The 15,000-nt window shown below is 50.3% G+C and overlaps 2 protein-coding genes across 2 annotated transcripts in view; both read left to right on the forward strand.

Moving 5' to 3' along the window:
• Positions 1–10,232, forward strand: part of tgfbi (transforming growth factor, beta-induced) — a 14,634-nt gene extending 4,402 nt beyond the window's left edge. Inside the window, exons 3-17 of the mRNA XM_041048467.1 lie at positions 1,969–2,033; positions 2,380–2,537; positions 3,169–3,333; positions 4,364–4,510; positions 4,590–4,731; positions 4,840–5,052; positions 5,132–5,269; positions 5,356–5,498; positions 6,828–6,964; positions 7,423–7,553; positions 8,217–8,341; positions 8,420–8,522; positions 8,614–8,681; positions 9,380–9,404; positions 9,492–10,232. Coding sequence (XP_040904401.1) covers positions 1,969–2,033; positions 2,380–2,537; positions 3,169–3,333; positions 4,364–4,510; positions 4,590–4,731; positions 4,840–5,052; positions 5,132–5,269; positions 5,356–5,498; positions 6,828–6,964; positions 7,423–7,553; positions 8,217–8,341; positions 8,420–8,522; positions 8,614–8,681; positions 9,380–9,404; positions 9,492–9,553 — 1,822 coding nt within the window. The 3' untranslated portion in view covers positions 9,554–10,232. The remainder of the gene's footprint in view (positions 1–1,968; positions 2,034–2,379; positions 2,538–3,168; positions 3,334–4,363; positions 4,511–4,589; positions 4,732–4,839; positions 5,053–5,131; positions 5,270–5,355; positions 5,499–6,827; positions 6,965–7,422; positions 7,554–8,216; positions 8,342–8,419; positions 8,523–8,613; positions 8,682–9,379; positions 9,405–9,491) is intronic.
• An 868-nt stretch (positions 10,233–11,100) lies between these two features.
• exosc3 (exosome component 3) lies at positions 11,101–13,521 on the forward strand. The gene is made up of 4 exons (XM_041048224.1): positions 11,101–11,498; positions 11,896–12,045; positions 12,425–12,576; positions 12,996–13,521. The coding sequence occupies exons 1-4, from the start codon at positions 11,274–11,276 to the stop codon at positions 13,201–13,203; spliced, it is 735 nt and encodes a 244-aa protein (XP_040904158.1). The 5' UTR covers positions 11,101–11,273; the 3' UTR covers positions 13,204–13,521.
• The last annotated feature ends 1,479 nt before the right edge of the window (positions 13,522–15,000 follow it).

A 15,000-nucleotide genomic window follows, 5' to 3' on the forward strand; every position in this document is an offset into this window, starting at 1 on the left:
GGAGAACAAACCAGAGTCGAGTTTCCTTCTGGTTTGATAATCAGTCCAGTGTGTGTTCCAACACACACACACGCGCACACACAGGCAGTAGCTGATCTCCATCTGTTTACATTTTACTGCTGTTGTGGTTGGAGGCTGCAGCAGCTCTGGGACTTTTTCCTTCTTCTGTGTCCTGACTTTAAGTTTTATTTGATTAAAGAAGCTCCTGAGACATGAGACCTGAGACACGAGACATGAGACATGAGACCTGGTCCTCAGTGCTTCGGCGTCTCTCAGAGGCAGATTCAGATTAAAACCAGGACTCTGCAGCAGGGCTGGAGATATCCTGACTTTTAGTCCAGAAACACTGGGTCTTTTCCCACAATACACCTGGATGAGTTTAGATCAGCTCATTAGTGCAGCATCAACGATGAGGTCATTCATTCTTCACACAAGGCAAAAAGGAAATAAAGCTGAAAGACACTAAAACAGATGAACCACAGGAAGTTCAAAGCAGAGACGCTGCAGCTGCAGAAACATCATGCAGCGACGCCACGTCCTCAGGAACCCACGGCTCTCGCTCTGAGGTCCACATGGACACCTGAGACAGTTTTATCAACTGTATCAACACGTCCACTGTGTCTGTGAACCTTTCTGCAGCAGGGTGTGCTGAATTTATTCACCTTTAAACAACAGTAACCAGCTTCAAACACAACCCTCTGATCCAGGCGTAGCTCAGTTCTTTATCCATCACACCGATAACAAACCGCTCAGTCTGAAAACCAGAAACCGCACAGAGAAACTTTCCTTTCTGCCTCCGAGTCTTCAGCTTTCAGTTTTATTTTGTAGTGAACAGGAAGTCTGGAGCTCCGTGGAGGCTCCTGGTGGTTTAGTGTTTTTCCTGGCGGTGGGTGCGGGTCCCCCGTCAGGCATCTGGTCTGGCTGCAGATTCTCCTTCTCTCTGAGGAAATGAACTTTATGAGTCCAGACGGCTGAGCCACATTTATTATGGAAATCTCTACAGGAAGTCACGCAGGTTCTGCCTCCACGCTTCGTTACAGCCCACATGTGCTGTCAGCCGGACTCAGGCTCAGAGGCCTCACATGGAGGCAGAGGGGGTGCGTATCGAACCCGAGACGTCCACCGGTTCAGACTGCTGCTCCTGAACATGTCTGAACAGCTGCTGCCAGGGAGCCCTGCTGCGTCTCACTGACCCCTGTCTGTCCTTTACCTGTCCTTTGTTAGGTCTTTGCTCCACTTCCTGTTGTGTCGTCTCAGAGTTCAGGCTCAGATTCTGTCTGAAGCTGCAGCGTTGTGGAGGTCGAGCTGTCCGCTGAGACCCGGTTCTCATCTGGTCAGAGCCTCTCGTGTCTTTTCTGTTGTGCAGTTGTGTCTCGTCTAAACTTTGTGTCTCACTGTCTGGACATCATCAGACTTCATTAGGACGATGTCCATCTGCTTAGTATTAGTAAGTGAAATCCTCCATCTGTGGCACCGGCAACCAACACAACAGCTACACCACCATCTGTTTTTCTACACAGAGTCAGTGAGTCCAGGTCCAGCAGAGTCCTGGGGACGGCCCTGGTCTCCAGTCTGACTCTAAACATTTTCCTCTGGATAATGAAAGGACGTCTCCTGCCGTGTGTTTCTGATGCGATGGAAACAGACTGTACCTGCAGGTTCCCACAGTCTGCTCAGCACCAGCTGCGTCACTGTGCACATAACTTTATTAGCATCATTACACACAGACAGGAATTTACGTGTCTCCTGAAGCAGAAATATTACAGACAGGTTACGAGCTCCTGAGGTGGAAAAGGGAGTTTTATGGAGAAATGTCGAGTTTTTCCTCCTGAGAACAAGTCGCAGTGAAAGAGGGTCAGACTGGGAGACAGAGGACGAGGGACGAGGGTTAGTTTAGAAAAGAGCCTGACACCAGTTTGATGAAAGAGAAGTGTCGGCTCATGTGTCCTGCTCTGTGTCCACCTGCAGGGTGATCACCTACGAGTGCTGTCCCGGTTATGAGAAGATTCCTGGAGAGAAAGGCTGTCCGGCTGGTATGACCCCTGACCCCTGACCCCTGACCTCTGACTCCCCAACACTATACACAACACACACAAGTTCATTTACTGCAAAAATGAAAGTATTTCTAATCAGGTGATGACATGTCAGTGTGTGGACACACGGTGAGACAGGACAGAGACGGAGACAGACAGACAGACAGAAACAGAGACAGACACAGACAGACAGAAACAGAGACACACAGACAAAGCTGTTTTCAGGATTGAACAGACGTTTTGGTAATGAATGAGTTAACCCTAACAGACTGAGCCTTCACCCGAACACTGTGTGTGTGTGTGTGTGTGTGTGTGTGTGTGTCTCTCTCTTTGTGTATCGCTGCAGCGCTGCCTCTGGTGAACATCTACAACACTCTGGGCGTGGTCGGAGCCTCCACCACTCAGATGTACTCCGACCGAGCCAAACTCAGGGCGGAGATCGAAGGTCCGGGAAGCTTCACCTTCTTCGCCCCGAGCAACGAGGCCTGGGCCGCCCTGCCCACAGTCAGTACCACACACCCGCACCACAGCACCACACCTACATTCATCCGCTGCTGAAAATAGTTCCCTACAAACTCACTGTTTCCTGCAGTTTGATGGAAACTACAGCGAGCAGCTGTTTCAATAAACCACTGAACCTGAAACAGTTAATTCAGCAGGAACCAACAAGCTCAGAGGACGGACGCTGGTTTGGACGGACGCTCAGTGCAGAATAACTTCACATTCAAACTTTGAGTGTTTGAGTTTGTGTTGTTCACAGTTCTCTGGTCAACTAACGGGCAACAGAGCAACTGCAAAGCTCTACTGTCGCAGGAACCACAGCAACTTTGAGCAACCCCCTAGAGTCAAAACAGCTTGACTGGTTTAGAAACCCGAGCAACCGTTCCAAACCTCCCAGCAACCTCCCAGCAACTTAGCAACAACTTAACAACCAATCTGAACTTCCTAGGAAGCAGCTAGCAGCGCTGCCACACCACAGCATGTCCCACTGTTTCATCATCATTAACACATCACAACATGCTGGGAGGACACATGCTGTCCCCTCAGAGACAGACGTCTCTCTGAGACATCGTGTTTACCTTACAGTGATGACGACGTACGGATTTCTGCTCTGTTTGTTGCGGTCGTGCTGCAGGAGATCCTGGACGCTCTGGTGAGCAACGTGAACATCGAGCTGCTGAACGCTCTTCATTACCACATGGTGAACCGCCGCCTGACCTCCGAGGAGCTGAAGCACGGATCGTCCTTCACCTCCATGTACCAGGACTTCCACGTCCACATCCACCACTACAGCAGCGGGGTCAGTGACACACACTGTGACACACACTGACACACACTGACACACACTGTGACACACACTGTGACACACTGACACACACTGTCACACACACTGACACACACACTGTCACACACACTGTGACACACACTGTGACACACTGTCACACACACTGTGACACACACTGTGACACACACTGACACACACTGACACACACACTGTCACACACACTGACACACACTGTGACACACACTGTCACACACACTGACACACACTGTGACACACTGACACACACTGTGACACACACTGACACACACACTGACACACACACTGTCACACACACTGTGACACACACTGTGACACACTGTCACACACACTGTGACACACACTGTGACACACACTGACACACACTGACACACACACTGTCACACACACTGTCACACACACTGTGACACACACTGTGACACACTGTCACACACACTGTGACACACACTGTGACACACACTGACACACACTGACACACACACTGTCACACACACTGACACACACTGTCACACACACTGACACACACTGTGACACACTGACACACACTGTGACACACACTGACACACACACTGACACACACACTGTCACACACACTGTGACACACACTGTGACACACTGACACACACTGTGACACACACTGACACACACACTGACACACACACTGTCACACACACTGTGACACACACTGTGACACACTGTCACACACACTGTGACACACACTGTGACACACACTGACACACACTGACACACACACTGTCACACACACTGACACACACTGTGACACACACTGTCACACACACTGACACACACTGTGACACACACTGTGACACACACTGTGACACACACTGTGACACACACTGTGACACACTGTCACACACACTGTGACACACACTGTGACACACGCCGTACGTGTGCGTCACTGTAAGTTACAGCTGTCACCGTCCCGTGACGCCTCAGAGAAGCTTCAGCAGAAACAGCGACCGATGAGTTTCCTCCTCCGCCTCCTCAGATCGTGACGGTGAACTGCGCTCGTCTGATCAAACCTGACCAACACGCCACCAACGGCATTGTGCATGTGGTCGACCGTGTCATCACCGCCATCTCCAACAACGTGCAGACGCTCATCGACGTCGATGACGACCTGGAGACGCTGCGTGTGAGTACATCCGTCCGTTGGGGGGGGCTTACCCAGTGCCAGGTTTCACTGACTTCCTCTGGTGTTTCTGGGTTTTCAGACGGCCATCGCCGCTGCAGGTCTGACCACCATGTTGGAGAACGAGGGTCAGTACACCATCTTTGCTCCCACCAACGAGGCATTCGAGAAGATCCCTCAGGAGACCCTGAACAGGATCCTGGGAGACCCCGTGGCTCTGAGAGGTGACCAGCAGGAGGCGCTCTGATCTGAACTGTCTGTGGCCTACTTCTATTTTTGACGTGTAGCTTGACTCAGGCCTGATGAACTACCACCTCTGTTCTGCCCCCCAGACCTGCTGAACTACCACATCCTGAAGCAGATGCAGTGTGCGGAGTCCATCGTGTCGGGGACTCCGATGGAGACCCTGCAGGGCACCGTGCTGGAGGTCGGCTGTGACGGAGACCAGATGACTCTGAATGGGAAGGCCATTATCACCAAGAAAGACCAGCTGGGAACCAACGGAGTCATCCACTACATCAGCGAGCTGCTCATCCCGGACTCAGGTGCTGAGGCTCTGTACGGCTGAAGCAGAACGTGTTGCACTGTCACAGTCACACTGAACTTCTTCTTCGTCTGTTTCAGCCAAAACTCTCCTGGAGCTCGCTGAGGGTTCATCCGTTTCTACGGCGACCAAACTGTTTGTTGAAGCCGGTCTGAGCCCCCGCCTGACGGGGTCCGAGGCGCTGACCATGCTGGCTCCAATGAATGATGCCTTCAAGGGTAACACGCACTTTGACCTTTGACCTCCAGAACACACTTAAGTAATGAGAGTAGCTGTGTGACGTATTTACCTGTCTGTCCAACAGGAAGCGTGACGATGACTCCTGACATGAAGAAGCTGATGACCAATCACATCCTGAAGGAGCAGCTGTCGTCGAAGTCTCTGTACCACGGTCAGGAGCTGGAGACGCTGGGAGGCCTCAGACTCAGAGTCTTCGTCTACAGAAACGTAAGAATGTTGATCCGGTTTTTCACGTGATCCTGATGCACATTCAGGTTTCATATACTTCTGATTAGCCAATGGGAGATCAGCATGCACCTGCAGACCAACACCTGCTGTCCTGCTCTTGTTGCTGAGGTGAATGATGGATCTGCAGTCAGGTTGGTTTCTCGGGGCTCCTCTGAGATCAGGAGCCCGTGGGCTGCAGGACTCAGCTCTGATGTCTGAGCCACATTAACTGATTCTGACTCATTGATGCTTCAGCAGCATTTCACTGGTTTGAACCACTTTATATACAGGTAGATACTTTAGTTCACTGGTTCCCAACCAAAGGGTCGGGCCCCTCCAAAGGGTCACCAGATAAACCCGAGGGGCCGTCAGATGATTGACAGGACTCACACTGCTTCAGTCTCAGGTGAGTCAGAACCAGAAGCTGCTCTGAGGTCCGGATGATTCGACCTCTGACCTCTGAGCTGGTACTTCACCTGTTCCTGACGTGAGACATGAAACCAGTTTCTTCTTCATGATGAGACAGTTTTCATTTCTCTGTTTTAGTCGTTGAATATATTTGAGCCTGTCTGGTTTTGTCGTCTGTTGCTGGGCAGACTGGGTGGATCGTTGCCTCATCTTCAGTGATGACTTCATGAGGTCACTGAGTCTGCGTCTGCTTCTCATTAATAAGTTGAACGTATGAATGGAAGCGGTTTCTCTGTGCAGCTGGACTCAGTCTGATTCATACACAGTGCGTCTGACTTTGTTTTCATTCAGGTTCTTTCCGGATGTTTTCAGTCTAACGTCGGTTTGTTGGACCGTTCGTCCTCCATGTTCTGTCTGTCTGAATGAACCAGTGTCACAGCGAGAAAAGCGTTAACGTGTGCGACTCTACGTTTTACTGATGGTGTGCTGATCAGACAGGGATGGGACGTCGTCTCCGGTCGTCTCCACATGTTTCAGGTCCAGGACTCGTGGGTGGTTCATATTTGCTCAGTAATGAGCTCTGCAGACCACAAGAAGTTTCCTGCTTCCCACGGCTGCTAAGTCTTTCCAGACACCATGTGTATGCTCTGTGTGTGTGTGTGTGTGTGTGTGTGTGTGTGTGTGTGTGTGCACGCTCTGACTGGCTTTGACAAAATGGCTGCTGTCCAGGACATGATGCTGGTACAGAGGCAGCTCTGAAGTCGAAGCTGAGTCCACGTTTTGTTCCAGACCAACATCAGGACGGACAGCTGACGGCGGCTGGACACGTCACTTCTTTTTCACAGAGTGTGAAGACGTGGTTAGAAAATAAAATCTGTTGTGTCCACTCAGCTGTCATTTCATGTTTCTGTGTGTTTGTAGAACCTGTGCATTGAGAACGCCTGCATCGCCGCACACGATAAGACCGGCCGTTACGCCTCCATGTTCACTGTGGACAAAGTCCTCACTCCACCAATGGGAACCATCATGGACGTCCTGAAGGCAGACGACCGCTTCAGGTGAGAACATTTTGTCAGGACAGAAGAGACATCATGTGTGCGTCACATGACGGGAATAAACCTGAAGAAAGAAAAGTCTTAGATCGGTCAGAACGTTCTGTCCCGGTTCAGGTCTGAGGTTTGGAGCTGGTACAGAGCTCAGCTCCTGAACATCTGCTGGTTTAATCACTGACTCGTGGAGGAGGACCAGTCCGTCAGCAGCTGTCCTCTCTCTGAGGGTCCCTGCATCTTCTGTAACACATTAAAGCAGCAGAGTTTGACCCAGAATCACAGTGTGTTGGTGGCAGATCCTCTGACGAGCAGGACAGATTCATTCAGTTCAGTTTGATTCATACAGCTCCTTCCACAGTGTGAATGGAGTCAGAGTCTGCCGTCTCATGGTACAGATCAGCCCTCAGCGCTCCCACCCCTCCTTTTGACAAAGGTGTAAGAAACAAACAAACCCCCTGTCGTTTCAGCCTCCTGGTCGGTGCCATCCAGACGGCAGGTATGACGGAGCTGCTGAACCAGCAGGGGGGGCTCACCTTCTTCGCCCCCACCAACAACGCCTTCAACGCCCTGCCGCCGGCCGACCTCAACCGGCTGATGCGTGAGTGTTAAACAGGATCAGAGCGATGATGGAAAAACAGAAAGCTCCAGAAAAGTTCGGGAAGGTTGGACGTGAATGCTTATGAGAGGAAAACTCAGGCTTGTGTGAATAACTCAGGATTCTCTCAGGTAAATTATCTCAGGTGACTCACTGTCTGTGGATGAGTATTCCAGCAGGCACCTCGTGGGCTTGGACCGGATTCCACTGGTGGAGGTCTGATCCGTGTCGAGTCCTCAGGCGTCAGCTCGGCGTCTCTCTGCTCCTTGTTTGGTCTGAACATCCCGAACATTCAGAAAGTCTGTTTACATGAGTCAGCTCGTGCACTCGGGTTAATCTGCTTTATACAAACTGTGCTGCTGCAGCCTGACGGGAGCAGCTCTGCTTCAGCCGCGGCCTAATAAAGACATGAGGAGCCGCTCGGCCTCAGGCCCCTCCCCTCGCTGCTTCGGCTCATTTCAAGTGACGCACGGTCAAAAGCTTCAGAGCGATTTTTAGATCTGAAACTGAAGTGTGTCCAAAAACTTCAGGCCAGTTTGGTTAAAGCTGAAATTCAGTTTTGTCTGATGATAAAAAATCACTGATCACGGTTTTAAATGAAATAACTGACAGAGACACTGAAGGTTTGGAGCCTCTAACCTCAGGTCCCTCTCTGTCTGCACCCAGGTAACCCGCAGGAGCTGTCAGGTGTGCTCAGGTACCACCTGGGGGAGGGCATGTTGGTCAGTGGAGGAGTTGGATCTCACACCAGAGTCAAACCTCTGCAGGGAGAGAAGCTGGAGCTCGGCGTGGTCAGTGCTCAGCCCTCACTCATCAATACCTTTCATTAATCACTGATCAGTGCTGATCGTGTCTCTGCTGCGTTTCAGCGTAACTACACCGTCTACGTCAACAAAGTCCCGGTGACAGACGCAGACCTGATGGCGACTAACGGAGTCGTCCACGCCATCAACAGCATCATCAGACCTCTGCGTGAGTCTCCGTCTCCTCATTCCAGCTGTTACATAAGCTCACGGTCCAAACAGTCCTGGTGTCCTGTGCTGATGTTTCTGTGTCTCCGCAGCTCTGAAAGTGGACAGAGAACAGGCCGACGGACCCGCAGCTCCTGTCAGATCAGCCTCCTCCCCCAGGGTGAGACACAGAGACACACCGAGTCCAGCACTCTGAGCACAGTCCAGCTTAGAGTCCACCTCACATTCACACCTGTCAGGTGTGAACCCTCATGTCCACCAGATGTAGCAGAGTGTCGCCGTCTTACTCTCTCACCTGTGGGAGGACAGTAGGAGACATTAGTTACGTAACATGATCATCGTAGAAACTTTACACGAGCGGAGCTGAGGACACGTTTGTCTCTTTGATGGTTGATGTGTCTGAGCTCTGTCCTTTAACTGAAAAAAAAGATTCAGCTGACAGACAGGTAGAGCCGCCTAAGAGACAAAACCCAGGACAAAATGAGCTCATGGACCACCTCCTCTCTTCTCTCAGCTGATTTTAGCAGCTGGATGGTCAGAGGACACGTCCACAGAGATTTTAGGGAGGACATCACCGTGGGAACGTCACATTTGCATCCAACCATTAGTGTCAGAGAAGCACCTTTAAACAGTGGGACAGGAAATATTTGACACATGGACATGTGACCCAGGACAGGGTCGTGATGCAGACACGTCCAGTGGACATGAGGGACAATGACAATTATAACAAAGGCTGCATGTTTCACATTACATCAGGAAAATCACAGAAAAGACCTGATGTTCTGACAGCTCTGTCTCACTCTGTCTCACTGCCTGTCTCACTCTGTGTCTCACTCTGTGTCTCACTCTGTCTCACAGGCAGACTCCAGGAGCTTCAGGAACGGTGAGTCTGTCTCTGTGTCTTACACAGTGAGATCTTCAGAGTAACGCAGCGTCAGGACACCGTCCACTGACTTGTCCTGTTTTCCAGACGATCTGTTCCAGAAGGTGATCAGGAGCCGCTCCAGCAGGACGATGAACCACAGCCAGTGAAGACGCAGACTCACCACGACATCAGAGGAACTGCGTTCTCACCCCGACGGGTCAAAGGTCACAAATCTTAAAGGAAAATCCCCCTGAAATCCTCTGACGCTGCTGCTGTTTGTCTGAGAGCGGGAAATGCTGACGACCGCTGAAATCACAGGTGAACGTTCAGATGGCGTGAGACGGAAATCCACAGACAGAGAAACCAGGTCTGAGTTTCAGAGCCTCTGTCTTCAGACTCAAACCTTTAAAAGAAAAGTCTGTAGTCGTGTTACAGTGTCTGAGGGTTGTTGAAAGGCATTCTGGGAAAGGCGACACGTTTGAACGTCAGAGGATCTGAGGGGGATTTTTCTTCGTTTTCACTTCTTGAACAGAAGAAGATGAAATTTTGTTTTTGATTTTTAAAAGTTCTTTTTATTTTTTACCAAACTGTTTAGTTTTCTGTGTGTTGTAAAAAAAACAACTGGTTCTGACCCAGTGTCACTTTCTGAAGTTTGAACTTTCACGTGTAAAATGTTTGTGAAGTATTTTTTTGTTTTGTTTTGCTTTTTGTTGTTCTGCCTCTGTTTGTTGTCCTGTAGCATGTCCGCAGGTTCGAGCTCCAAACAAAGTGACCTGATGCTTTCTGGAGCTTTTTAGGATTTTTTTATGCGTTTTTTTTGTAAAATAAAGCTGAAAAATGAAAACACACCGAGTCTGTATCTGAAACTGTGTGTGTGTGTGTGTGTGTGGGGGGGGGGGGGGGGGGGGGGGGGCAGCAGTGGCGTCCAGCAGAAACAGAGCTTCTTTTTACAGAGTTTAATGTGGGGCAGTGAACGCCTCAGTTTCCTCAGGAGGGATGAGAGCAGCACACCCAGACTTTTATTTTGAAGTCTTTTCTGTATGAAGGCCCAGTTCAGTCTGAATCTGATGGAAACTCCAGCTGTTTGAACTCCTCCCTGTCCTCCCTGTCCTCTCTGTCCTCTCAGACTGTGGTGAACTGGTTCTGCTCCGGTTCTGAAACCGTCAGTCACACAGCAGAGCTCAGCTGGCTGAACACGGCTCGGACAAACTCCCTCTGTTTCCGTTGGTGTGTAAATAAAGTTACATTCATTTTGTTTCAGGAGCTGCACATCAGCATGAGTGACACTAAAACAGGACTCCGGACCGGGACTGGACCGGAACCAACCATCAGATCTGAGGCTGATCTGATTTATTTCATGTCGAACTTGAACTAATGATTAATTCCACTGATTATTTCCTCCATTAATCGATCGATTGATTGATTGATAAACTTCACAGCTTCGCTGCAGCAGAAGTATAAAGTGTCCTGAGTAACAGTGGAAAGACTCAGGTAGCACAAGCACCTGGAAACTCTCATAAACAAAAACACAAACAGGAAGTGAGTTCACAGTCACGCGGTCAGCTGAGGAAACAGTGATGTCACAGCGCCACCTGCTGCACAGAGCGCCACGTCACCGGTCAAAGGTCAGCTGAGGAAAACTCGTGTTTCAGGGGCAGTTAACGGGGGCGACGCGGTAGTGTTTACTTTGCTGTGACAAACATGTAAATACAAATAAACGTCGTCACTTACGATAGAGCAACAGGATTAATAACCAGCAGACACGCGGAACCACGGTTGCAGCTGTGTTGTTTCTCCGGTTCCGCAGAAGCCGGCGCGTCTGTTTCCTGTGTGTCACCTTTATTTCAGTCCGTCGAACAGCAGCCCGTGTGTGAGCAGACCGGCCCGATGTTTTCCACTTTAAAACGCAAAGTCGGTGAGGTTCTGTTACCGGGAGACGAGTTCTCCTGTGAGACCGACGACACCATCTCTCTAACGGACCACGTGAAACCGGACCGGGTGGTGTGTGGACCGGGTCTGAGGCGCAGCGGAGACCGGCTGGTGGTCTGTAAAAGCGGCGTCCTGCGGCACAAACAGCCCAACGTGTTCTGGATCGACTCACACCAGCGGAGGGTGAGGCTGCATGTCTGTGTCCATCTAACAGGAGGCGCCGCTGTGCGCAGAACTCCATTCACAAAACGCACAATTTAAGCTTTCAGCCGTCAGTCCCGCTGTGCGCCCTGTGTCCGGACCCTCGGAGGTTCCGGTCTGAAAGTCACGCGCGTTAAAACAGATTCGGTCACATTTTAAAGGTAAACGGGGACGAGCGGGTCCCGGTTCAGCAAAGCCCTGAACTGACGTCATGAGACTCACCTGACGATGGCAGACACCGAAAGCACGTGAAAGGACACAGGTCACGTGCTGTGAACGGTCACGGCAGAGGCGCTAATTATGTGACGCCAGTTAGGTACAACTGTTCACCTCAGTGATGGATCATCATCTGAGTCTGTCTCTGTCCCCCTGTCCTCAGTATGTTCCCGCCAAAGGTGAGACCGTCATCGGCATCGTCACCACCAAGTCAGGAGACATCTTCAAGGTGGACTTTGGAGGAAGTGAACAGGCGTCTCTGTCCTACCTGGCATTTGAGGGAGCCACCAAGAGGAACAGACCCAACGTCCAGGTGAGAAACCTGAGGACACCGGGAGGACCGGACTCAGTCCAGCTGTAGTGAGACTGCACTGGTCCTGAGACAGACCAGGTGGAGACAGAGTCCAGCTGGTCTGATGTGGTTCAGGTGCACATTTTACAGGTTTTTGTGGAGAAGTCAAGATGAGACACGTTTATTTGTTGTACTGTGAATTTTACATTGCATCAAATCACAACACACACGCACACACACGGACACACACACGCACACACGCACACACACACACCTAAATTCAGAATTAAATGATATTCTGCTTCAGGTCTGGACCAGAGTCCTTGGCCTGAGGTGCTGAGGTCTGAATTTCATCATCAGCAGTTGTGTGTCTGTGTGTGTCTGTGTGTTACCTGTGCAGGTGGGGGACCTGGTCTTTGCTCAGTTCATCATAGCCAATAAGGACATGGAGCCAGAGCTGGCGTGTATCGACAGTTCAGGACGGGCCAATGGGATGGGAGTGTTCGGAGGAGGTGGTCTGCTCTTCAGAGTCTCTCTGGGACTCGTCAGAAGGTAACTCACCTGGCTGTTAACTCACCTGTTCAGACTTCAGAGCACAGAATGTGTCCTGGTCCCTGAGACGTGAAGCAGTTTAAGTGAGCGAACACGTGTCTTATCATTCAGCTTCTTCAAATTAAACCAATAAAATGTCATAAATTTTTCTTCGTCTGAATGAAACAGTCAGAGACAGTGAGGTGTGATTCTGCTGCAGAGTCTCACCTGGCTGTTATAACTCACCTGGAGTACAGAGCGGTTCGTTCAGTGTGAGGAGGCGGATGTTTCCGGCTCGTTAGACCCCCCGCTCTCTGCTGTGTTCCTTCCTCTGTGGTTTTCAGGTGCTGAATCCAAAACTGAAATTTAATATGAAACCAACTTTACCTCCCCCTCCTCCCCTCCCTCCCCTCCCCTCCCCTCCCCTCCCCTCCCCTCAGACTGCTGTCCCCCCACAGTGAGGTCCGGGCTGACCTGGAGCAGCTGTTTCCCTGTGAGCTGGTGGTCGGGATGAACGGCCGTCTGTGGGTCAGGTCCTCCAGCGTTCAGCAGACCCTGATCATCGCCAACCTGCTGCAGAGCTGCGACACCATGACGAACCCCCAGAGACGGGAGCTGTTCAGGAGGGTCAAACAGGGGGCGCTGTAGACCACGTCGGACCACACCTGTGCAGATACACCTGGTTTGTTTGATGGAACATCCTGAGTTTAAAGAGAAACTGTCTGAAACGTCTCACCTGGCTGCAGTGATGTCACAACGTACTCCAGGACTCTGTGACATCACTGGTGTCTCTCTGTGAGGACCCATTTTAGCATAGATGTTACAGGGTGAGGACATTTTGGTCCTCAAGGACACCTGAAAAAACACCTGAACAGGTGAAAACAGTCACATGATGTGTTGAAAGCTGAAAACACACGGATCAAAGTTTGTGTTTGTTCTTTTTGTAATAAAAGTTTTCTGACACCTGTTTGTGTTCCTGCTTTGTGATTGGCTGTCTGATAATCACAAGACCAGACTGTGTCAGAGGCTTCAACTTCAGACCAGTGAGGAGGCGCAGACCTCCAGAACCCTCCTGACAGGACTGTGGGAGGCAGACCTGCAGAGACACTGATCCTCCAGCAGGTGGAGCCGATTCTCCTCCTGTGTGACCACTGAGGGGGGGGTGGGGTCTGATCTCAGACCTGGATCAGGTCCAAACAGCAGGATTTGGTCTGACGCTGCAGAAACCCCAGCAGCTGGAGCTTTAGTGCTTCCTGTTTGCTGCTTTTCAGCACGAACCTCTCGCCCACAGTCAGCTGGGATTGGCTCCAGCCCGTCGCTCATTTTAACCTTTGTTCAGTCGCTGTTTAAAGTTGATTCGTCAGTTAATCGATTAGTCGATTGACAAATTAGTTTGTGTGAAAGAAAAAAAAAAAAACGTCAACATTCAGACACAAACTGACCTGAGATCTGCTCACACGGCACTGACCTGTGACAGGCGTGTCCTGAGCTGACCTCAGACCTGCAGCTGGAGGAAACGAGACATCTGTCCAGTTCAGCAGAGACAGGGACAAGGACCTGGACCAACACAGACCTGCAAACTGAAGCTGATAAATGACAGACGAGGAGAGTTCACAGCCGGTTTCTGCAGGTCCATTTCAAGACTGGGACAGATATTATTCATCTGTAAACACGACCCGGACAGGCAACAGAAAATGGACGGATGAACGATGAAAGGATGAAAGTAAATGAACACCCTGATCTGACTGAACCGAGGACCTGCAGGAACCTGGTTCAGGGATCCAGACTCAGAGGACACGTCTGAGAGGACAGTTCACAGAAAGAAAACCATCAAAGGTGGATCTGAAACCAGCGAAGCACAGACGTCACTTCTGTTTTTAATCAGCACATTTTCATCAACGTTTACACAGACCAGTTCAACCAGTTCAACCAGTTCCACTGGGCTGATGTTAAGGCACATATGAAGGTGATTTATTCACTTATTAAAGAAGAAAGATTTTTGGTCTGGAGACAAACAAACAAACAAACCTGTCAACAACAAACAAAGACATTTAGCTCCACACATTCAAGATGGAAAACATCACTGTAACACACACACTCTAACTTGTCCTTCAGTCTTTGTGACCTGAACCATCAGACAGAAGCTGTGAGCTCTGGTCCCCACAAGTACTGTGTGTGCTCCCGAATTTTGGACCTCACAGATATAGTAAAGCCAGTCCCCACACACACACACACACACACACACACACACACACACACACACACACACACACTGATTGTTTGATAAAAAATATGGATGTTTGGTTTGTCCTGTCCAGATTGGATCAATAATCTGTCATCAATAACACACGGCCGTCAGGTGATCACATTCACGTTAAATAAAGTCTTTGGAACCAGCAGCTCTGATAAGGACACTTAGAGATACAATCAATCAATCAATCAATC

This window comes from Toxotes jaculatrix, chromosome 10 (assembly GCF_017976425.1).
Source record: "Toxotes jaculatrix isolate fToxJac2 chromosome 10, fToxJac2.pri, whole genome shotgun sequence".
Classification (NCBI taxonomy): domain Eukaryota; kingdom Metazoa; phylum Chordata; class Actinopteri; family Toxotidae; genus Toxotes; species Toxotes jaculatrix.

What these genes read in the sequence shown, in the direction of transcription:
- exosc3 (XM_041048224.1), top strand. Translation starts at nt 11,274, where the DNA reads ATGTTTTCCACTTTAAAACGCAAAGTCGGTGAGGTTCTGTTACCGGGA. An exon ending in TCGACTCACACCAGCGGAGG is followed by an intron (nt 11,499 to 11,895) that starts GTGAGGCTGCAT and finishes CCCTGTCCTCAG; the next exon opens with TATGTTCCCGCCAAAGGTGA. An exon ending in TCTCTGGGACTCGTCAGAAG is followed by an intron (nt 12,577 to 12,995) that starts GTAACTCACCTG and finishes CCCTCCCCTCAG; the next exon opens with ACTGCTGTCCCCCCACAGTG.